This window comes from Hydra viridissima, unplaced genomic scaffold (genome assembly GCF_058129835.1).
Source record: "Hydra viridissima isolate aposymbiotic clone 2 unplaced genomic scaffold, HvirCarnegie_v1 scaffold_10, whole genome shotgun sequence".
NCBI lineage: Eukaryota > Metazoa > Cnidaria > Hydrozoa > Anthoathecata > Hydridae > Hydra > Hydra viridissima.
The window spans coordinates 7,612,019-7,637,456 of NW_028324309.1; the positions used below are offsets into that span (position 1 = coordinate 7,612,019).

The 25,438-nt window shown below is 27.7% G+C and overlaps 1 protein-coding gene and 1 pseudogene across 4 annotated transcripts; both read left to right on the forward strand.

Annotated features, from left to right (window-relative positions):
- The first annotated feature begins 4,156 nt into the window (after window positions 1-4,156).
- Window positions 4,157-17,471, forward strand: LOC149882954 (uncharacterized). Of its 3 annotated transcripts, none has more exons than XR_016456503.1 (3): window positions 4,157-4,458; window positions 13,539-15,361; window positions 15,593-16,347. XR_016456503.1 is itself a non-coding variant. In XM_090100785.1 (3 exons), exon 1 carries the CDS (start codon window positions 8,662-8,664, stop codon window positions 9,148-9,150), a length of 489 nt encoding a protein of 162 aa, XP_089956911.1. In that variant the 5' UTR covers window positions 7,034-8,661; the 3' UTR covers window positions 9,151-9,303; window positions 13,539-15,361; window positions 15,593-16,347. The 3 variants fall into 3 exon arrangements, 2 of the variants coding, with proteins under 2 accessions (XP_089956911.1, XP_089956910.1); XM_090100785.1 differs by lacking the exon at window positions 4,157-4,458 and adding an exon at window positions 7,034-9,303; XM_090100784.1 differs by lacking the exons at window positions 4,157-4,458; window positions 15,593-16,347 and adding exons at window positions 7,048-9,303; window positions 16,986-17,471 and having other exon boundaries at window positions 13,539-13,682.
- Window positions 17,472-19,923: 2,452 nt separating this feature from the next.
- On the forward strand, window positions 19,924-23,477 carry LOC145182983 (uncharacterized; annotated as a pseudogene). The gene is made up of 3 exons (XR_016456540.1): window positions 19,924-20,197; window positions 21,145-22,443; window positions 22,714-23,477. The product of XR_016456540.1 is annotated as an uncharacterized LOC145182983 (transcript).
- The last annotated feature ends 1,961 nt before the right edge of the window (window positions 23,478-25,438 follow it).

A 25,438-nucleotide genomic window follows, 5' to 3' on the forward strand; every position in this document is an offset into this window, starting at 1 on the left:
GTGAAAGGCTCCAATTTGGCGAAATAATCACAGAATTGACATTACAAGCAAATTCTAAGCATTTCTGTGCATTTGTCACAAAAATCGGTACTTACCACTGAATTGCTTGATGCCCTTGGGCATTTTTTTCCTCAGCCTGACAGGATACAACAGAATATGGCCAAGGGATCCAATGGGAGTCGGTGAAAGCCTCGAATTTGGCCACATTTGGCCCAAATTTCGACGTTTTGTATGGAAATTGAGCCAAAAACGGGGTTTTGTCGCCAAATCCGGTACTTGCCAGCCTCTCTGTTGATTGTCTTTGTCATTTTCGTGCTCAGCCTGACAGGATACAAGAAATTAGGGCCAAGGAATCCAAGAGGAGTCGGTGAAAGCCTCGAATTTGGCCACATTTGGCCCAAATTTCGACGTTTTGAATGGAAATTGAGCCAAAAACGGGGTTTTGTCGCCATGTCCGGTACTTGCCAGCCTCTCTGTTGATTGTCTTTGTCATTTTTGTGCTCAGCCTGACAGGATACAACAGAATATGGCCAAAGGATCCAATGGGAGTCGGTGAAAGCCTCGAATTTGGCCACATTTGGTCCAAATTTCGACGTTTTGTATGGAAATTGAGCCAAAAACGGGGTTTTGTCGCCAAATCCGGTACTTGCCATTCTCTCTGTTGATTGTCTTTGTCATTTTCGTGCTCAGCCTGACAGGATACAAGAAAATAGGGCCAAGGGATCCAAGAGGAGTCGGTGAAAGCCTCGAATTTGGCCACATTTGGCCCAAATTTCGACGTTTTGTATGGAAATTGAGCCAAAAACGGGGTTTTGTCGCCAAATTCGGTACATGCCAGCCTCTCTGTTGATTGTCTTTGTCATTTCCGTGCTCAGCCTGATAGGTTACAACAGAATATGTTCAAAGGCTCCAAGAAATCTCGGTGAAAGGCTCCAATTTGACGAAATAATCACAGAATCGACATTACAAGCAAATTCTAAGCATTTCTGTGCATTTGTCGCAAAAATCGGTACTTACCACTGAATTGCTTGATGCCCTTGGACATTTTTTTGCTCAGTCTGACAGGATACAACAGAATATGGCCAAGGGATCCAATGGGAGTCGGTGAAAGCCTCGAATTTGGCCACATTTCGCCCAAATTTCGACGTTTTGTATGGAAATTGAGCCAAAAACGGGGTTTTGTCGCCAAATCCGGTACTTGCCAGCCTCTCTGTTGATTGTCTTTGTCATTTCCGTGCTCAGCCTGATAGGTTACACAGAATATGTCCAAAGGCTCCAAGAAATCTCGGTGAAAGGCTCCAATTTGACGAAATAATTTGAATTGACATTACAAGCAAATTCTAAGCATTTCTGTGCATTTGTCGCAAAAAACGGTACTTACCACTTAATTGCTTGATGCCCTTGGGCATTTTTTTGCTCAGCTTGACAGGATACAACAGAATTTGGCCAAGGGATCCAATGGGAGTCGGTGAAAGCCTCGAATTTGGCCACATTTGGCCCAAATTTCGACGTTTTGTATGGAAATTGAGCCAAAAACGGGGTTTTGTCGCCAAATCCGGTGCTTGCCAGCCTCTCTGTTGATTGTCTTTGTCATTTTCGTGCTCAGCCTGACAGGATACAAGAAAATAGGGCCAAGGGATCCAAGAGGAGTCGGTGAAAGCTTCGAATTTGGCCACATTTGGCCCAAATTTTGACGTTTTGTTTTGAATTTCTATTTTCGAATTATCGTTTCATTTGTTTTATCTTGAGGAATTAGTTTGTTTTGTTATTTCTATTCTTCGTATTTTGTTTTTGCGACCACATTTTTTTTTTTTGACAGATATATATGATAGACTGTATTTTTGCTTTAAAACTCTCTTTGTAGACCTTTAAAAGTTGAGACTGTTGTTCGGTTTTTTAAAGATGTCTTATGGAGGTCTGTTTTTTCTTCCTTTAAACTTCTCTGTCAATGCTTAAGTTAACCGATTTTCCTTAGGATCTTCTTTTATAACTATGACCAGCTCAATATTAGGGAAAGTAGTTTAATAAGATATTTATTTGTTAACTGTCCTTCAATACTATCAAGCTAATTATAGTACTGTCATTGGATTATATTATACTAACTGTTCGTTTTGATTTTTATAAGATTAAAATATGTAGCTATACTGTCATCTATTTGGGTGATAATAGTAAAACACACATTTATTCGTGTCAAATATATATATATATATATATATATATATATATATATATATATATATATATATAAATAGAAATAGTTTACACCCACAATACATATATTATTGAAAGAGAAATTTTCTATTCTAACTATTCATTATTGGTAGATAATAGGTTTGACACGGAACTGTTTTTACTCTTATATCAGTTAGATTATAGATTATAGAGTTTCATAAATAAAACTGTTAAATAGAAATGCAAAAGCACAAACATCAAACATAGATATTCAAAACATTAAAAAGAAATATTACTTCCATCCTACAAATAGAGTGGACGAAAAATATAAGTATGTATGGCTAAAGTGTTAGGAGTGTCTACTAATTCAAACCACATTCGTATTAAACTCCTCAACGTCATGCGTTCAAATACAGTTCATATTGACACATTCTTTTTGAAGTCGTGTATTCTTTAGCTGAACTGATGCTCGAAATGCAATAACAACTCTTTTGATCATGGAAATCTTTACAGCATCTGCAAAAATACATGAGCACTTTTAGCAAGTAAGAAAAATTCAAACCTATAATAAGAAAAACAAAAAAGCAACAACAACTGTTTAAAAATAATCAATGATTACAACATTGAATAACATAAAAGTATTCTAAAACGCAATAAAAACAACTAATAACAACAACTTTAATACAAAGACTTTATAAAGTGTAAGGAAAGTGTAACAATAAAATATGATAATCAATTACAAAAATGAAATGTGATCAAAGGAATTTAATGATACAACCACATTAACTGTAAAGTATAACAAAGATAATAAACAACAACAATAATTACAAATATTACAAAATATATTAGAAATCTTAACTAACATTAGCAACAACAACAAAAACCCTGCCTGAAAAACAGAATAGAAAGACAACATAGAAACATAGAAAACATAACAAAAAGAAAAAAGAAAAAAGACTTAAAAAAAAACTATTATGTCTAAATGCCGGGGAGGAAGATGGTGAAAGCTCTAGACTTGCAGAAGGCTTCCTTAATTATTACTTTTAAAAATTCTCTTTTATTAAATAGGCTGCACAGCATTACCGAATCATTTTCATAAAGTAAACACAAACACCGTGAGAAAATCGATAAGCCATAAACAACATAAACTTTGTAAAGAAATACTAGCACGTCTAAGGCAGATTTTGTACCCCGGTCATTCAAGCTAGCTAAAGCAACTCTGTAAAACAGCCAAACAAAAACTCAACGAATCAAAATCAAAACTTACTCAGTTTACTCCTGGTATTTGCAGATTTTGAAACTTGTATCACAGAAGCCCTTTTTATGTGTATTTTCAAAGCCTGCTAACGTAGGTGTATTTCCCATAAGTAGCTCATTAGGGCAGACCTATTGGTGGAGAATAGGCATTTGTGGCAGAGGCGAACTTCTAAGCTTATCGTTTGCCTTAACCAATAATACACTAGGAAACGGCCCACGTGAATGTACCAATTTCATTCTATAGACGCTGGATCCGCACAAACCTAGGAATTTTTGACATTCACGTGACCAAAGGGGAGGCGGGTTTTATCATGGAAATATTTAACCACCTCTCTCTACCCCTCTCGCTCCCTCTTACCCCTCTTACTATAGGCCTATTCGTCGTGCAACCGGAATTTTTTGTGCAGGCCTATTTTTTTACGGTTGTAGAGAATTATTTGTTTAGATTTGTTTTTAAAAGAAAATCCAATGTTGTCTATTATATATTGTGAATTATTCTTACATGATGTAATGAAAACAAACTTGCATAATTTAAACGTGGAGTTTTAGAATTCATTTAAAGCAAATAATATATATTTTTTAATTTTAGATTAAGTTTTTATACCGTGCCAAAAAAATGTTGTGTGTATGCTTGTCACAATATTTATCAAAATGAATGTATATATATATATATATATATATATATATATATATATATATATATATATATATATATATATATATATATATATATCGAGTAAAGCTAGTTAAGTATCAGTGCATCAATTTCCAAGTGATAATGTTGAGCGTGAATGATGGATAAAAGCCATTCCAATCTCTAATTTAGTTGTTACCAATAATACTGTTATCTGTGAGTTACACTGGCCTCCATGTTTTGAAACATTTACAGTATGTGAAGGAAAACGTCAATCAAAAAATTGCTCCATTTGTTTGGCTGGGAGTACCCTTGTCTCTAATTCCAACTGCTGTTCAAACTCAAAGAACTACCATAATATCTTTAAGTGGCATTAGAAATACATTATATGATGAGTATATAAAAATCTTAGCTTAGAAACATTTCATAATAGAATTAAGTGTAATGTTTCTATTTTAGCAATCAATCTATTGATAACTGTTGACACCTGGTCTAAGTTTGATAAGATACTTGACTTTTAAGTTAAAAATGGACAATAAAAAAGAAGCAATTTTGCAACATATTTCATTTATGGGACAAAAAAAATAATTGGAGATTAAATTTATACATCAAACATAGTTATATGCTTATTTTGCATATTTTTTATCATCAGGAGATAAAAGGCCAGAAGGATAACTTTAATTTCATTCTATGGACACAAGATCCACAACATTCTGACATTTTTTTAATATTGTCATTATTTTTATATCTTAAAGTTCATTTTAATTTTATTATTTATCACTTACTGTTGTTAATAGTTTTATCAAGCTCTAATTTTTGTTGTTGTTGTTTTTTTTACTTGTTCTTCTGTATTATTTTTTTCATCTGTTTCAGTTGTTAAAATTTGTTAAAGTTCTTTTTTTTTTCATATATACAGTTACTATGCTTTTTTTTGTTGATACAGGGCTTTTGTTGCTGTTGGTGTTAGTTAAGGTTTCTATTTTACTTCGTAATATTTTAAATTATTGTTGTTGTTTATTATCTTTGTTATACTTTTAAGCTAATGTGGTTATGTTATTAAATTCCTCTTATCACTTATCATTTTTGTAATTTATTATTACTTTTCTTGTTTATTGCTTTTGTAAACTTTTTAAATTCTTTGTATTAGTGTTACTGTTATTTGTTTTTTTTATTGCGTTTTAGAATCCTTTTTTGTTATTCAATGTTGTAATTATTAATTATCTTTAAATATAGTTGTTGTTGTTGTTTTGTTTTTTTTTTTGTTTGGATTGTGGTGGATTAAAAATTCCAACAGATATTTCTTGCCAATAGACATTTTAAAGTTATTTTGTGAACATTTTTAAATTGAGCTTGCATTTTTTTGTAAATTTTTTTATTCAAGTTTGAGTGTTTTTCATCATAATTATAACTATCATGATAAAATCTACTTTATTGCTATTGCTTAACATTCTAAAATAATAATATATTATTTTAATAATAGTATGCTATCATTTAACAGTTTAGTTTTATTTTTTAATTTATTGATAATTTATTATGAAAAATTTTTATAACTGTTATGAGTGAATGAGGTATCAGATGGTACGAATTATATGATGCATCATGTGGTCATTTTTTTTTTAAAAAAAAGAAAAGTTTAGCATGTAAATAATATTTATGTTATGACAAAGTTGCTTATAATTATTATCAAATAATATTTGTGTGCACTTTTTTCATCTTATCAAGCAATTCATGTGTATATGTTTGAAAAGGAAATAAGTAAGTGAATTATTTTTTAAAAAAAGGAAATTAAAGTAAACAACATTCTCTTATTAATTTTTAAATTCATTTTAAAAATAATTGCATTTAGCGTTTTGAGGTATCATGGGGCCCAAAAGAATATTTGTGTGTTTTGTGGTGCAGTAAAAAAATATCTAGCATCAAACTTTACATTGCCTTCACAAATATACATAGACTGTAGAAATGGACATATACTGTTTATATTCATTAGCAATGATGAATCACACAACTCAATAAGCTTTAGGGCTTCAAGATTTATAAAAGTCATATTAAACTTCTTGTTAGAGAATCAAAATATGGGCTTGCAATTTTTTAAGAGGTTCTAAACATTTTATTGACTTTTACAATGAGCCTTTCTTGTGTCAAATAACAGTATTGTCAGCAACACATTCATTTCAGTCAACCACAAATTCAAGAAACACTATTTCATCTTTGCCAGTTAACGCATCTCCTAAACATATAAGTGTTTTATCTTTATCTGATTCAAGACCACTATTCAGACTAAGAGCTGACCAGCTGTCTCCTAGAACAAGAGTCGTAAAATGACAGTTTAGTATTTTGGCAAATGATATTACTACCAAAATATGAAAGCATAGAGAGGATGTGAAGGTGTTAAGGGAAAATGTTAAACTAAGGGCAAGATTTAAACATCTCAATGAGGCTATTGCTCACAAAAACAAGATAATTAGAAGTTTGAGAAATAAATAAAAACATTTAAATTTATTCTAACATTTAAAGTTCGTTGTAAAAACACAGTATGCTGACAATTATTTTTCTTAGTTTTATTGTGGTAATGTTTTTGTATTTCCTTGTTATAATAACATTGTTATTTTTATAACTTTTGTTATAATTGTTACTCTTTTTTTATTATTATTGTTACTTTTTTATACATGATATATATTTTGTTTATTATTGTTTTTTGTTATTCTTATTATTATTATTATTATTTTTGTTCTTATTCTTATTTTTGTTAATGTTATTCTTATTCTTATTGTTATATCTATTCTTATTGTTATTATTATTCTGTTTTTCTATTTTTAAAATTTTTCTCATTATTCGTTGTTATTATTAATTTTCTTTTAATTTTATTTTATTACTTATATTTATATTTTCATTTAAACTATTCCTATTATTATAATTATTTTTCTTCTTATCATTTTTGTTAATATTCATGTTTTTACAGTTGTTATTTTTATTATTTTTGTTATTGTATTGTTATTTGTAATACTATTCCTTTTATTATTATTGTTATTTTTATTAATAGTGATTTTATATTGTCTTTATTCTTCATTTTTTTAAAATTGTAATTATAATTAAATTTTCTTTTTGATTTTGTTATTATTGTAATTATAATTATCACTTTTATTTTTGCTTTTTTTTTTCTTCATATTTTTTTTTTAACTAAATTTGCTCTTCATATTGTTATTCTTTTTTATTGTTCTTCTTATTATTATTCTCATTGTTGTTATTATATTTATTATTATTCTTCCTCATTTTTTTGGTCATATTTTGTAACTGTTATATTTTCTTTTTGTTGTTATTATGATTATTATTGTTATGATTATCTTTCTTTTTTGTTACAATTATTTTTAATTTTATTTTGTTTTTATTAAATATGTTCGTACTGTTATTCTTTTTATTTGTCCTTTTGTTTATATTCCTCTTACTGTTAATATACCTATTGTTATTTTTGTTCCTCTTTTTTTTGTTGTATATTTTTTAATTGTTAATTTTCTTTTTATGGTTTTTATAATAATTCTTGTTATAGTTGTTATTTTATATATCATCATTATTTGCGTTATCATTATTCCTGTTATTATTGTTTTTCCTATTTTCATTATTACAATTACTATTTAAATTTTCATCATTATTTTTGTTATTATTCATTTCATTATTTTCTATTTTTTAGTATCATTATTATTCTTATTGTTACTATCCTTGTTATCATTTTTTTTACTCTTTTTGTTATTAATTTTTAATTAATACTCTTTTTGTTATTACTCTTTTTGTTATTTTTTTTTTTTATATTTGTTTTTTATTGTATTATTATTATCATTATTTTTATAATTCTTCTTATCCTTACTACTCCTTTTTTGTTGTTGTTGTTTACATTTACATTTTGTATATTTTTATTGTTGTTTTTGGTAACAGCTAGTTTATCATCTGATCCCTAATTTCAGGTGATTTTTGATGACTTTTTTTTTTTTTTTTTTTTCATAGTCCATTACAATAAGTCTGTTTCATTATGATTTAGTATGCAAGTAGTTTACTCATAAAATATTTCTATTAGATAAAGTAGAAAGGATTTAAATTTTTATTAGAAAAAGTAGAAAGGATTTAAAGTAGAAAATAAGCCATTGCATGGCTTATTAAAATTCCTGTTCCAATATTGGATAATAGCACATGTAATGTAACTCGTAACTCTATACACGGGCATTTTTTAAGACAAGTTAGTTTGTTTTTGCTTGATGAAAAATCCATGAGACCTAAACATGCCTTAAATGCAATTGATAGGTTGTTAAAAGATATTTGCAACAACAACTTTCCGTTCAGAGGAAAAATCGTTCTTTTTGGTGGTGACTTTAGGCAAATTCTTCCTGTTGTGAAAAGAGGACAACCAGCTGAAATAGTAGAATCGTGTATAAAATGTTCTTGGCAATGGGTGCAGAAGTTTGCATTAACTAAAAATGTGGGGGTACAAGATGGGGAAGGTGAATTTTCCCAATGGCTACTAAAACTTGAGAATGAAACAATACCTGTCAAAGAGGAGGATCCTTTTAAAGGATGCATTGAAATAACAAATCAGTGCATTATTAGAGAAAATGAATCGATTGTTGAAAAGATTTTTGGAGATGCTGATCAAAATGATTAAACGCGTGATTTTAACACCAACTAATGTTGATTCATTATCAATCAATGAAGAAGTGCTTGAATGTCTGCCAGGTGAGGTCAAAATTTATTTAAGTGCTGATCAAGTTGATACTGATGACCTTAATGAAAGAAATAACTTTCCTGTTGAGTTCTTGAACAGCTTAACTCCTTCAGGTATGCCACCTCATTGTTTGAAATTGAAAATTGGTTGTGTATTTATGCTACTTAGAAATTTAGATCTCAAAGCTTGGTTATGCAATAGTACTCGAATGAAAGTTTGTGCTCTTCAAAGTAGTTATATTGATACAGAGGTTTTGACAGGTGTTTCTGGTGGTAAACAGGTTTTTGTTTCTCGAATTCAGATGGCTCCATCAGATTCTAATTTACCTTTTGTTCTGAAACGTTGTCAGTTTCCTGTCAATGATTGGCTTATTCAATGACAATTAATAAAAGTCAAGGTCAAGCATTTGATAGAGTTGGGGTATATCTTAAAAAACCGTGTTTCTCTCATGGTCAACTATATGTTGCATGTTCAAGAACTAGAGCAAATTTGATAAACATCTCATTCAAAATTGATAAACATCTCATTCAAGGTATGGTAGGTGAAAAGTGTTACTTAAATAATGTTATATTTTCTAATGTTCTTAATTTATAGTCTTTAGTTTTTCATTTCGAAAACTTACTGTTTGTAGGTTCTGAGCACATTTTGTATGTATAACTTTATTTATTAGTTTAATTTTTTTTTTTCATAGTTTTTGAAAAATATATCTGTCATTTAATATTGTTATAAAATGTGTTTATATATGTGTTTATATAAAACCATATTTTTTTATAGTTGTATATATGTTTAAATTATGTTGTTTCCATGTTTTCAAAGTGGTGTGACTTGGCATTATGTTGAGCAAGATTGATAACCTTGCCAGCCAAGCGATGTACTTGTAGCAGAGGTGTGACTTGGCAGCATTTAGTGCCAGGCAATGTTACTGCTTTAGAGCTAGGTTGTGTTGTCTAGCCTTTTTTAATTATTCTGGAAACACATAATAATGTCTGTTAATGTTTAGCTTAATGTGTATGAGAGTATGCAACCTTGATCTTTAAATCTAGGGTGTTTTAATGTTCTAAATTTGAAGTAATTGAATAACTAATATTGAACATAAAAACAAATATACTTTTATGTATTTATATGTTTAGTAAAAAGATAATCATAGTTAACTTTAAATTGATTTTCTAATTCATATTTTAATTTGGTTTGTTATTTTCGCTGGATTTTAGGATCAAGGGTGTAAATATTCTATTGTTATGTGTTATTGTTGTGATGTTTTGTGTTGATATTCATTTTTAACAATAGACACCTTCACATCGGTGAGTATTTTTAAAAATGAATAATAGGTAGTTTCATTATTAGAACTTACTGCTTTTTCTATTTACTAAAAGCCAAGATAGCATTATGCTAGAAATGCAATTTATATCTGAATTTGTTTTTTTTTGTTTTGTTTTTTTTTTCTTTTTTCTTTTTAGTATTGTTAATCCTTTTGTACTTCGAAATAGATTTTATAGTTACATTTTCGATAAATACTTATATTAACTGCCATGTCAAAATAGGTTACTATAAATAGGTAAATCAATTTTCAGTATTTATGTGGTGTTTTTTGTTGTTGTTGTTGTTGTAGTTATGGTATCATAATTCCGTTTTTTTTTTCTTTAAGAATTATGCATGACGCATTTATACGATTTATAAAATGAAACCTGATTACCTTTCATTGTAAATTTTTGTCAGTTCTTTTTAAATCTTTTTTAACGAGGGTGGTGATTATTGTAGTTTTGCGCATTTGTCAAATATCGAGTTACTTAAATTTTATAAGGTGTTTAACTAATTAATTAGCTTAGTTTGCATTTGCAACACTTTTCAGGAAAGAAAAAATTCTTATATATGTTAAATTCTTATACATATTAAAAAGAAAAAATTATTATACATGTAAATCATTGTTTTATATTTTATTATTCTGGTAAAAGGTCTTCATCAAAAACTTGATTACTCTTAATAAAAATAACTCTATTCTCCTGACCACCATTAAGGCAAAAATGGAGAAGGGAGGTCTTTTATTAGTGTAAAAATATTTAAGAAAATTAAATTTCAAGTAACAAAAGGAATTTTTAGTAAATCGTAGCAAATTACCGTTTACTAAAAACTATTGAAACAAAGAGGCCATATATAAATATGGTCAGATTAGTGCCAGATATAGTAATGGTCAAATGTTCAGTTATTTTTAAGAAATTTTTTTAGTTGTGTGCATTTAACGTTTTAAAGTCAATTTCCTTTTTTAAAGAAACATGTTTAAAAGGGATACCAAAAAATGAATAACTCATGTCCAACTTACGTTCGCTTTATATTAATCTTATTAGTTAAAGTTCATGTTATAAAAAATATAACAAGAATTTAGCTTAACTTTTTCGCCAATTTAAAGCATGATGAAGTGTTATTATTTTGTGTCAGTAACTAAAAACATTGTTTTGAACTTAGTAATGTCGAGGAAAATAGTTCTGCCTTTCACTGATATGACCTATGTCAGTTGTAAATTACTCAAATAATGTTAAATAATTAGTAAAATATTTTACCTCTGCATACTTTTTATTTTAATTTTACAGATGGTTAAATTTTTTCAATATGAAGGTGCTTTTTTAAAATGGTAATAGTTAAGGTTTTGCAACTTTAAATTGTGGAAAACTGCCACTATAAATTAAGTTACAGACTGACCATAACCAGTATTACGGGTTGCTTTTTGCTAGTTTTTATTGTTTTTGTTATTACTATTGTTATTATTACTATTATTATTATTATTATTATTATTATTATTATTATTATTATTATTATTATTATTATTATTATTATTATTATTACCATTATTATTATTACTATTTCTGTTATTATTACTGTTATTATTACTGTTACTTTTGTCATTGTTATTATTAGTAGTACTATTATCATTATTTTAATTTTTAAAACTATTTCTATTATTATAAATATTTACATTTTTCTAATTGTTATCATTATTACTTTTCTTATGATTTCTTTTAATATTAGTGTTATTATTGTTTTTATTGTTTTTATTATTATCGTTATTTTTGTTTTTGTTATTAATTCTTTTAGTATAATTATAATTTTTCTTTTAGATAGTTACTGTTATCATTAGTTCTATTATTATTACTTTTTTGTTTATTGTTATTAATGTTTTTATTAGTAATAATATTATTTATTATGTTAATGTTATCATCATCATTTTAATTACTATTATTATCATTACTATATTAAAATTCTTTTTATTATTATATTTATTGCTGTTATTATTTTTTCTATTATTTTTTTTGTTTCTTTTATTCATATTATCATCATCAATGTTATAAATATTGCTTATATCTCATTATTATTTTTTTAGAATTTTTATTATTATTATTTTAACTTTTATTATAATTATTATTGTTTTTTATTATTTTTTTTTTTGTTATTCCTTTTATTATTGTTAATTTTTTTTTTTTTGTTTTTTATTGTTACTATTATCATTTTTACTTTTTTTATTATTATTAATATTCATATTTTTGTTTTTATTATTTTTGTCATTATTTTTTTTTGTTATATTTAATAGTTATATTGTTTTTTTTTATTTATTTATTGTTCTTGCTAATATTATTATAATTGTGTTTTTCTTTTTTTTGTTGATATCATTTTCTTTACTTTGATTATTCTTATTGTTTTAATTTATGTTTTTGTGTTATTTGCTTTATTTTTGTTACATGTTTCTTCGTCTTTTTTTACTTTTTTTTTTATTTTTATATACTTGTTTTGTTTTAAAATTCTTTTTGTTTTTTTGGTTTGGTCATTATTTTTATAATAATTATCATTCTTTTTATAATAATTATCATTCTTTTTATTATTGTTATATTTGTTCTTGCTATCATTTTTTTTGTTACTAATTTTTTTATTACACTTTTTATTATTAGTTCTTTTCATTGTTTTTTTTTTTTTCGCATAAGATTTATTATTTTGGTTATTTTTATTTATATTGTTAATCTTTTTTTTGTTATTATGAATGTTATTATTTTCCTTTTTGTTTTATCAATATTATATGTTTTATTTAAGTTGAATTATCAAAATATATCTGAAATACATTTTATAAAATGAGTGAATTAAATTTACATTTTAGTTTTCAAATTTTTTCTATAAAGTTTCAAGTTTTAAATAGTTTTGTTGCTCTTGAATGCATTTTTAATATTCCAAGTCATTAAATGCTTAGATAAGTTTCAATAAAGCCACTAATGTGTTTTAGACAGTTTAAGTTAAGCTTTTTAAAATTGTCCCCCACCCTTCCTCTGAAATTGGTCCTGTTGACTTTGTTTAAAGTTTAAGCAAATGAAGGAGTGTATTATGAAAAAGCATATTGTTAATTTTTTTGTATTTCTATTCTCTCTAAAGAAATATATATTTGAGTTAACAATTGTAGAAATGAAATTGTAAAACATAACATTAAAATCTGTTAAGAAAATAATGTGGTAAGCAAATATGAAAGAAAAATATATTCAATAAGAATTTCATGTGGTTATCATTAGCAGCTCTATTGCAAATATTTTGATAGAAAAATTAAAAAGTGTTGCAATCCTTTTGAAATGCAAAAGGAAAAGTAAAAAGACTTCTGTAAAGTTTAATCTAACATTTATTATAGTTATAGCAGATCTCTTATGGGAATAAAATGGAAAATGTTTTGTGAAGATTTATAATAGTTGTTAAGATTTCAGTTGCTTTTAAAACTTATCTAAACTTGCTTTTTTTTTTTAGGGAACTTAAAGAATTCCCTTGACTTTTGCTTTTATAAGAAAAGAATTTAAATATAACCCCGGGTTTGAAAACATGCAGCAAACATTACAAAAGAGCAGTAGAAGCTGATGAAGATTTTACTTGACAGGAAGAGTGGGAGTCACAGTAAGAAATGTTAAAGTTTAATACTTTTATATGAATTACTTTGGATTTCACCAGCAAAACAAAATTGTGAGGATATTATCAGACAGAGTTGCTGAAAAGGTTTTGTTAGCATATAATATTGGAGATGTTTCTTTAACTTCACGAATAAACAGCACCATTTCAAACAGTAACATAAAGATAAAGATCTAAACAGTTTAATGTATGAATTCAAAAAAAATAATTAATTGATTGACTCCTAACACTATAAGGTGCAAATGTTAACACTTGCAACAAATTCTTGGACATATAAAAAGATATCAAATTACTTTGAACTGTCTGATTGTCTTTTTCTAAAGTTAAAAAAGATAAACATGAGCAGAGGATTTTATCATTACCAGGAAAAAATCTAAAAAACCATATTATACCAGAAACAGTCAAATTAGTGATAATTTTTTATCAAAGAAATAAGTTTCTAAGAAGGATGCCAGGGAAAAAAGACTTAGTATTAAAAAAACTCAACACATTCAAAAAATGTTATTACTACTCAATCTTAAAGAATTACATGTTGCACATTTACAAAACACATCTAAAAAAGACTATCCTAATGTCAATGTCAGTTTGTCAAACTTTGCAATCTGAAACCCAAAGTGGTGCATTTCAGCTAATGTCTCAGTTAGTCTCAATATAAGTGCATACAAAAAATCTTTAAAATGCAAAACTTCTCATGGATGCAATTATTTGGAATAAAAGTTAAAAGGATTCTATTTCTGTAATTGTTTGTTCTGTTAAAAATGCTGTATGCTGCACCAATTTGACCAATCCCCAGGTATTCAAGCAGGTGTTTAGTACAAGAGTTTATAGGCAATTAGCTAAGAAAAATTATTCAAAGTATTCAAGCAATGGCAGACCACTGACTATACAACACTAGTGTTGCAAATACTGCCACTCAATAGTTTTAATGTCTTCTTTTGCAGTATCATTGAAACCCTTATCACAAAATCATATATTACAAAAACACAAAGTAATTACTTAAAAAAAACTGCTAAGAAAATCTTCATCAAAAGAAATGAATAATTTTTGAAGATTTTGCTGAAAATTATCATTATATGTAGTCCAGGTTGAGGTTAAAAGTTATAAATGGAGCAAAAGTTATTTGTCACATTTTTTCACTTGCACTTTACTTTATAGAGAAAATAAAAATCTTTTTGTTACTTTTCAGAAAATGTTGATCACAACACAGGGTTTTTTTAAAAAATTTAAGAATATAAAATTAGATATGTAAAAGAAAATTTATCTGATGTATCTTGTGTGAAGTACTTTTCCCATGGCTGTTTGAAAGCAATAAGTTATAAATAACAAGCATTGATGCAATTTCTGAAGTATTCAATTTTATTCTAAAAAAGATAATGGTAAAGAGTTTTTTTTAAACATTAAAAAAGTTCTTAACAATATTGAATAATACACTGTTTTTGAAACTCAAACTTATAATCTTATCATTTAAAATGATTTTTCAATAAAGTTTTCATAATTTTTTTTCTTACAAATTATGAAGATAATCTAGAAAGCATGTTTGTTGTGTTAGCATCTTTTTAAAAAAGATGATCTGCTTTTTTTTAATTATTTTATTTTCTATATCAACATTCTATGTACATTTTGATAATAAAGCTGGAGCTGATCTAACCAAAGAATGATCCAAAACGGTAACCATACTGTAATTAATTATTGAAATTAAGCAAAATAGTTGTGAAGATCTTAACAGTTTTTTTATCTTTCTTATAAATTTTTACTTTAATTTGTTTTTAGGTTTAAGTAGTGAGTATTTGATAAATCTGCATTTAGTTAAATTGTTTAAACAGTTTCTATCAGCTTTAAAAATTTTTTATTTGCATATTAACTTTCTTTAATGCTTTAGCTTTTTTTTTCTTCTTCAGCATATGATATCTAGTAAGATATCTGGAAGACCCTATTTTGATGAGATTCTTCATTCATCTTTTCTTAGTTGTTTGACTTAAGTGAGGGAATAACTGCCAATATTACAGACCACGTACGGGTTCTTAAAAAAGTGACTAACTTGAGATCAATTTTTATTTGCCCAAAAATTCAAAAGCACCTGGAATAAATCATTTTTATTGATCGGTTTTTCGCCTTTCAATTGACGATCGAATTATTCTCAAAGATGCTCTGATGGATTTAAATCTGAGTTTTGAGAAGGCCAGTCCGAAATAAAAAATTTTTTCAAATGGAAAAATTTTTTATAGAATTTCCCAAGTAGCAACGCTTGTATGGGCCAGTGCCAGCTACGCTAGTTCTGGCGATCCATTTACGGGACATTAAAGTTCCATGAATGGCATGCCGGAGCCGATATGAACTATTGTTGTACCGTAAAAGATTCACCAGAGCTGGTTTACCAGATAGCAACTGTCATGTGGTCCTTTTGCGGCATCCCAGTCCTGGATATCCAATAATGGGCCGATTACAGATTGCACGCCAGAGCCAGTTAGCCACAACTGGACCACCGCTTAAAACATAACTGAATAGTATATAGGGCAGTTTTTTTGAAGCCTGTTTTGGACTCTCAAGATGGCGACGGAATAAACGAGCGCTTATATGAAAATTATAAAACTGATTGTAATGAAGTTTTATTTTGAGTTCAAATATTGTTAAATATATAAGTTTCAAATAAAAATCTGTTTTTTTGTTTAACATAACATTTTTTCGCAAAAATATTTACATAAATTTCAAATGTAAATATATATTTTTTGGTTGATAAAATATATTCTTACAATAATTTGTTGTGTTACCTTTTCTATTTTTCGTTTTTTAGAATAAATATGATAAAATAATGTACAAGTTCTCAGTAAGACTGTATAATTTTTATTTTTTTGGTTGGTTTAAATTTATTTTGTAAAATAGTGAAGAAAAAGTATTTAAGTTTTAAATTTAGACCAAAGAAACCTAGTTATTATATAGGTCTAAAATGATAATTGCTAACCAACTTACAACTGTTGGGAGCTGCCAACATAGTAATTTATTAATTGCTTGTGCAGAATTCTCAAATAATAGTAAAAATAACAGTAAGTATAACAGTATAAAATATTAATAAAAAAGTATAGTAGATGATTTAAATGTTTCTTTATTTAAAAATTTATTAAAATACATTATGAAAAAACTTAAGGTCTTCTTACATGCATTTATATCTTAAACTAGAAGGGATTATTCCTAAATTTTAAGGGAAAATTATTAACATTTAAAGATATAAACTTATATGTATTATACATTTTCGGATAACATGCAGAATGTATATTTTGTTCTTAATTTGTTTAGTAACAAGTAATGTGTTGTATTCAACTACGAAGGATGATGTATATTTACAGGAGCATCCGAAAGTGACATCCTAAAAGCAATTGTTCATTATTTGGCAGGAGCTGCTTAGCATAACGGTGGCAGAAAACAAAGAGCCATAAAAAAGTCTGCTGAGATAAATAGCTTTGAACATTTTTAAATACCAATCGTTGGTAGTATGGTTGCTATAATTGCAACCTGGCATAAATTATGTACACGGATTGACTTTACATTTTAGTTCTAAATGTTTCTTAAAGGGATTTTGATGATGACATAATTCATCAATAATAATAATAAAAATTGTAAAATAGGTAGCCCCTTATAAAACATTTCTGAAGAAATTTAAATGTATATAAATCACATCTTTTTGGTATTTTTATATAGTAATTTATATTATATATTATAAATGTGTCATAATTTATATCATATATATTACATTATTAATTAACGTTATATATAATATAATAATTAAGTCAAAATGGTTTGTTTTTATTAACGAATTCTTCTTTATAAGATTTATAAATAGCATTTGTTCGTTGAATGTGGTTTTATTTTGATGAAGGAATTTATATTTATTTTGTTTCAAACTTCCAAATCGAAAAGAGTGATTCAACTTAATGGTATTTTCTCTATTCCATTAATAAGGAACATTTAAATGGCAGGCTTTAATAATTTGATTAAAATAAATTAGAAATCTAAAACTTTGTTTTCATATTTGAGTGATATGTACATGCAGTATGTAAAACTGATGAAGAGGAACGTTATAATATATGGATATATAATGTATAAAAGATGAACGTTATAATATATATAATAACAGTTAATCGCCATTATTATAATATATAATATATTATAATAATGGCGATTAACTGTTATACAGTGGTTTGATGTGATAATTTATATATATATATATATATATATATATATATAATATTATCACATCTTTATAAGGTGTTATATAATGTAACATATATTATGTTACATTGTAAAGATGCTTTATTATGTGATATTAATAATATGAAAATTATCATCTTATATAAAATAAATATAATAATATAACATCTTAGTAAGATGCTATATCATTATGATGCAGTTATATTTTGTAAATATCTATGATTATTGTTAATCCTGACTATAACATATATAATTTACATATGTTAAGATTCCTAATAATACAGTGGTTTTCATAAATTTAGACGCACTCATATTTGAGAATAGAAATTTTTAGTTTTTCAACGATAAAACAATAACGAAAAAGATTTCGGTTTAGTTTTTTTTTTATTTATTAGATAAATACCTACAGAATACAAAATTTTAAAAAAATTTTCAAAAAAAATACAAATACTAAGTAATAATTAGGTACAACTAGATGGTATTAAAAAAATAAGACAAAAAAAATTGTTCATAAGTTTAGACACACGAAACATTAGGAGGCGTAATTTATGAACCAATCAATATTTTGTGTATCTGGCTTTTGCTTTAATACAACTAAGAACACTTCTTGGCATAGACTCAACAAGATTTTTGCACATCGTTTCTGGAACCCTTTACCAGGTCTCCTTAAGGACGTCCTTCAGCTGGTCAAGTGTGGAAATTTGAACCTTTGCCAATTCATGGTCAATCCAAGCCCAAATGTTTTTAATTAGGTTTAAATCAGGTGAGTATGCAGGCCACGGTATTGTCTTGATATTATTATCGTTGAACCACTCCTTAGTAAAGTATGCAGTATGTGCAGTTGCGCCATCTTGTTGAAGTTTCCATGGTTTATCATTGAGCATAAGCAGGTCAAAGGTATTAGATTTTTTTCCATTACTTTTACGTATATTTTGGAGTTGATTCTTCCGGTGTATTTTTGGCACATACCAACACCTTTGTAATTGAAGCATGACCAGATTCCTATTGAGCCTCCTCCACTTTGTACAGTCGGTCTAATGTACCTGGCGTAATATTTTTCGTGAATCATTCTTTTGACCGTTATGTTAGATTTGCGATTGATAAGCTCAAAGTTACTCTCATCACTCCACATAGTGTTTTTCCATTGTTCAATTGTCCAATACCTTCTTCCACGACAATATTTTAGTCTCCTTCGTTTATCATATGAACGCAGGACCGGTTTCTTCAAAGCAGAGTAGACTCCAATCTTGTATTTGATAAATATTCGGCGGACTATGCTTTGAGAAATAGATGTATTTCGCGTTGTATTGAATTCTGTGGTCAATTCTTTGGAACTAATTCTTGGATTAGCTCTGACAGCTCTAAAAAAGCACTATCGTGCTTTCTGGTGGTTGACAAGGGTCTACCTGGCCTCGTTTTCTCGCTGGCACCATCAGTGTGAAGAAAGTTTTGCTTTGTTGTCCGAACGCATTTCTCAGAAACTCCAATTGAACTGGCGATTTCTCTATTACTTTTGTTTCCTTCTTTGATGTAAGCAATAATTTTTCATCTTTCTCCTTGAGTGATACGCCTATTTTTCGCGTCTTTTTAGTGCAAAACTAACTTAACTATTGTTTATTTATTAAATAATGATTAACTAATTCCAGGTATGTCATATTAATATATGGTTCTTTGACAAAATCAATTAATTTAGGCCTATTAATGAGAAATATGGGAAAAAAACTGCTAATTAACTATCAATTAACAAGATAAAAGACTTTTTTGATTGTGCGTCTAAATTTATGAATAAAATAAAATCAAGCTTATCAATTAACTTTTTTGTGTTCATTGGTATAGAATGAGTAATAAACATCTTATAAAAAAAATTAAGGTTCTCTATAATAGAGTTTCACTTCCTCTATTGAATTAGGGGAGCATGGGGTAAGATGACGAATGGGGCAAGATGACGACCTACCATTATCTTCAAAACTCAACTAAATATGAAAGCTGTAGCTAAGACTGTAGCTAAGAGCGATGTAGATTATATCTACTTGATTTATTTATGTTTTCTTTATAAATATTATTTTCGGGATGAAAGATAAGTATAAAATAAGGTTTTTCCGATATTAAGAAAAAAAAAATTATCCACTTGCATTTGATTTTTTTCATCATTACATCACCAGCTTAAGGTAAGCGAGAATTTTTCGTTTAGCTTGTTCAATTTGGAAGCCATACGATTAGTGTTAAGCTATGATAACTTATTTGTGTACAATACTGAATCATTTTTGAAGATTGTGTTGTCTAGGGGCAAGATGAACGGGGTAAGATGACTCGTTCGTCGTTTTGCCGAAGTAAATGTTTTACTAAAAACTGTATAAACGCTGCCGCTTGTTTTGTTTAACTTATAACAATAAACACAATTATAATAAAATAACTTAGAGCAATAGTTAAAGTTACTTTAAAGTTAATTAAATAAAATTATGTTGTGAATATTATTATTTATGCATATTTCAATTTTAGTTATGCATATATCTGTTTGTAAAATAAACATAGCTAATATGATTAGGGTTAGTAACTATACTTTATGGTTATATTTAATCTGTTTTACACACACACACACACACACACACACACACACACACACACACACACACACACACACACACACACACACACACACACACACACACACACGCACACACACACACACACACACACACACACATGTATATATATGTGTATATATATATGTGTATATATATATATGTATATATATATACATATATATATATATATATATATATATATATATATATATATATATATATATATATATATATATATATATATATATATATATATATATATATATATATATATATATATACAGTGGCGTACCTAGGGTAAATAGCGCCTGGGGCAAACACCGATCTCGCGCCCCTCTTCCCCCACATAAAGTGCTTAATTACAATTTTTTAATAAATGATGACACAAACTTTATTTTATATAATATATTTATTTTATATGATATATTATTTCTTAATTTATTTTATATAATTCTCGCTTATTGTATCGCAACCAAGCCTCTTTTGCGCCCCTTTCAGGCTGGCGCCCATGGCACGTGCCCTGCCTGCCCTACCCTAGATACGCCACTGTATATATATATATATATATATATATGTAAAGTATATTTCAAATATGGTACATGTATTTGCATGTCATTTATTTAAATTGGCAGTTCCATTGTAAACTATTGTGTTATTTGCAGTTATTAAAATGGTTCGCAACTATATCAGAACTACGAGTAGAGGTGCCAATGGAAATTGGACAATGCAGAACATGACTCAAGCTATTCAAGCTTTCAATTCCAATGCTTGCAGCAGGAACCAAGCTGCTTTAAATTTTGGAGTTCCAGAAGCAACACTGAGGCGTTACCTTAAAAAATCTTCTGATCAATTTCCAATCAGCAATGGAAGCTTTCGTCCTATATTTTCAATGGAAATGGAAAAATTACTTGCAGAATATTTAATTGAGTTAAGCAAAAGATTTTTTTGTATGACCTCAGTACAGCTCAGAAAATTTGCATTTGAATTTGCAGAACTTAATAATGTTCAACATAATTTTAACAAGGAGTTAAAAATTGCTGGTCTTGACTGGTTAAGTGGATTTTTGAAACGCCACAACAATATTTCATTACGAACTCCTGAAATGACGTCTTTGGGTAGAATTCAAGGTTTTAACTCCCCACAGGTTGCAATATTTTTTGATTTACTTCGAGATCTCTTGAGAACGCATAAATTTTTACCTTCAAGAATCTTCAATGCTGATGAAAGTGGGTTACCCACTGTACCAACAAAAATCCCAAAAGTATTTTCTGTCAAAGGCATTAAAAGAGTGGGCAAAGTTGTTTCTGCTGAAAGAGGAAAAACTGCAACCATAGTTTGTAGCATGAATGCTGTTGGAATTTACATACCTCCAGCTTTTATTTTTCCACGAAAAAGCATGCGGCATGATTTTCTGGACAATTCTCCACCTGATTCAGTTGGCTTAGCCCATAAGTCTGGTTGGATGACGCAGGAAATTTTTGTAGATTATTTAAAGCACTTCGCTTATCACACAAAACCAACTATTTCTGATCCTGTTTTGTTAATTGTGGATAACCATAACTCACACATAAGTTTCTCAGCCATTGAATACAGCAGAAAACATTCAATTGTAATGCTAACATTGCCACCACATGCCATCCATATGATGCAACCTCTGGATGTTACCTTCTTTTCACCATTCAAAACTTACTACAGTCAAGCTTGTGATAACTGGATGGTAAATCACCCAGGTAGACCAATTACTGAAGCACAGATTCCTGCACTTGTAAGACATGCATATGACCGATCAGCAACAACTGGCATTGCAAGAAAAGGATTTGAAGAAACTGGAATCTAGCCCTTCAATCCGCAGATTTTTTCTTTAACTGACTTTGCACCATCATTGACCAGTAATAGCCCAATACCAAAAAATCAGATTATATCAAATAATCAGATTATATCAAATAATCAATCAGGAATAAGTATGTAAATTATATATTATCTAGACAGTTCAGTTTTTTATTTGTTTCTTAAAACTAAAAGTTAAAAAATGTTTGTCTTTTTTTTTTATCTACAAATCTTTACCTGACAATTTATAATTTAAATAAGCTAATAACTTCAGCTTATCTATAATATTGGACAATTATGCTAAATAATAGAATATGAAATAACATAAAATTAACCTAAATAGTTTTATGATGATTTTTATGACATTTCTTATATAATTTTTTTTGTAATATTTGTTCCGGTAGTTGAAGATCACCAGCTACAGTCAACATCAAAGGTGAAACTTAATGCAGTAACATCAGCATTGACCATATCATTTAACAACAACAACTCTTTATCATTGCCAACTGTTAACACTGAATCATAATGCATTCAATCGAATGCAGATGCAAGTGTTGATAGAACCCTAATAGAGTTAAACGATGTGCCTAAAACTGTATCCCTTGAGAACATTCGACCTTATCCTATTGCTTGTAGGGTTACAAATAGTGCTAGCCGTAAAAGAAAATTCAAGCGAGCAGAAGTGGCAACAAGTTCCCCTTTTAAAGCTGCAGTTCAATTAGCTGCACTCGAGAAACAAGAAAAATTGATGAAGCAAAAAATAAAGAAAGCTGTTAGAGAAAAGAAGGACCAGCTTAAAAAAACAGCAGCTGTAACTAATAATAGAAAGAAGAATGACAAATCCAAAAACAGAGCGAAAAAAAAATCCAGAATTCAAATTTCAAAAATAGTTGACAAAACTGAAGAAATTTCATGTTGGTGTTGTGAAATTATCTATGGTGATCCTAATGATCCATTGCTTGATGATGACTGGGATATGTGTAAATCCTGTGAACACTGGTGTCATTTAACTTGTGAGCAATATGTTGAACACAAATTTACTTGTATTGTATGTTACACTTGTGTAGCTTAGCAATTATTAAATTGTTTTATTGCGCATTAAAATATTTTGTTTGACATTTGCTTTATTTTGTTGTGTTGGAATTTAATATGAACTGATTAACAGGTTTTTTTGCATAGCCCTATATAAATATATAACTTAATTTTTTTAAAAAATTACACCACTATTTATATTACTTATTTTATAAACTAGAATTTATGATAGCGTGATATTTAAGGCAGTAATGGTATCATGGAATTAACTTATTTTAAAATCGTCATCTTGCCCCGCATACGGGGCGAGATGACGATTTGAGGTAACATTGGTTAATGAGTTTTTTCCAGACTTTTTTCAATTTTTATAAGGTTTTTTTGATACATCAGTAGCGCATGATTATTTTTAATCACTTCTTGATAAAGTTTTACATATTGGAACACTTATTGACTAAGATATAAGTGCTTTTCAAAACGTTCGTCATCTTGCCCCATATTCCCCTATATATCAAACAAAGCGGTGACACTTATTTTTATTTTAAGTAATTTTTTACATATATGTAAAAAAAAAATAAGTGCGTCTAAATTTATGAAAACATCTATTATTAGGAATCTTAACATATGTAAATTATATATGTTATAGTCAGGATTAACAATAATCATAGATATTTACAAAATATAACTGCATAATAATGATATAGCATCTTATTAAGATGTTATATTATTATATTTATTTTATATAAGATGATAATTTTCATATTATTTATATCACATAATAAAGCATCTTTACAATGTAACATAATATATGTTACATTATAACACCTTATAAAGATGTGATAATATTATATATATATATACATATATATATACATATATATATATATATATATATATATATATATATATATATATATATATATATATATATATATATATATATATAAATATATAATCACATCAAACCACTGTATAACAGTTAATCGCCATTGTTATAATATATTACATATTGTAATAATGGCAATTAACTGTTATTATATATATTATAACGTTCATCTTTTATATATTATATATCCATATATTATAACGTTCCTCTTAATCAGTTTTACATACTGCATGAACATATCACTCAAATATAAAAACAATAATAATAAAAAAAGAGTAACAATTATAACAAAAGTTATAAAAATAACAATGTTATTATAACAAGGAAATACAAAAACATTACCACAATAAAACTAAGAAAAATAATTGTCAGCATACTGTGTTTTTACAACGAACTTTAAATGTTAGAATAAATTTAAATGTTTTTATTTATTTCTCAAACTTCTAATTATCTTGTTTTTGTGAGCAATAGCCTCATTGAGATGTTTAAATCTTGCCCTTAGTTTAACATTTTCCCTTAACACCTTCACATCCTCTCTATGCTTTCATATTTTGGTAGTAATATCATTTGCCAAAATACTAAACTGTCATTTTACGACTCTTGTTCTAGGAGACAGCTGGTCAGCTCTTAGTCTGAATAGTGGTCTTGAATCAGATAAAGATAAAACACTTATATGTTTAGGAGATGCGTTAACTGGCAAAGATGAAATAGTGTTTCTTGAATTTGTGGTTGACTGAAATGAATGTGTTGCTGACAATACTGTTATTTGACACAAGAAAGGCTCATTGTAAAAGTCAATAAAATGTTTAGAACCTCTTAAAAAATTGCAAGCCCATATTTTGATTCTCTAACAAGAAGTTTAATATGACTTTTATAAATCTTGAAGCCCTAAAGCTTATTGAGTTGTGTGATTCATCATTGCTAATGAATATAAACAGTATATGTCCATTTCTACAGTCTATGTATATTTGTGAAGGCAATGTAAAGTTTGATGCTAGATATTTTTTTACTGCACCACAAAACACACAAATATTCTTTTGGGCCCCATGATACCTCAAAACGCTAAATGCAATTATTTTTAAAATGAATTTAAAAATTAATAAGAGAATGTTGTTTACTTTAATTTCCTTTTTTTAAAAAATAATTCACTTACTTATTTCCTTTTCAAACATATACACATGAATTGCTTGATAAGATGAAAAAAGTGCACACAA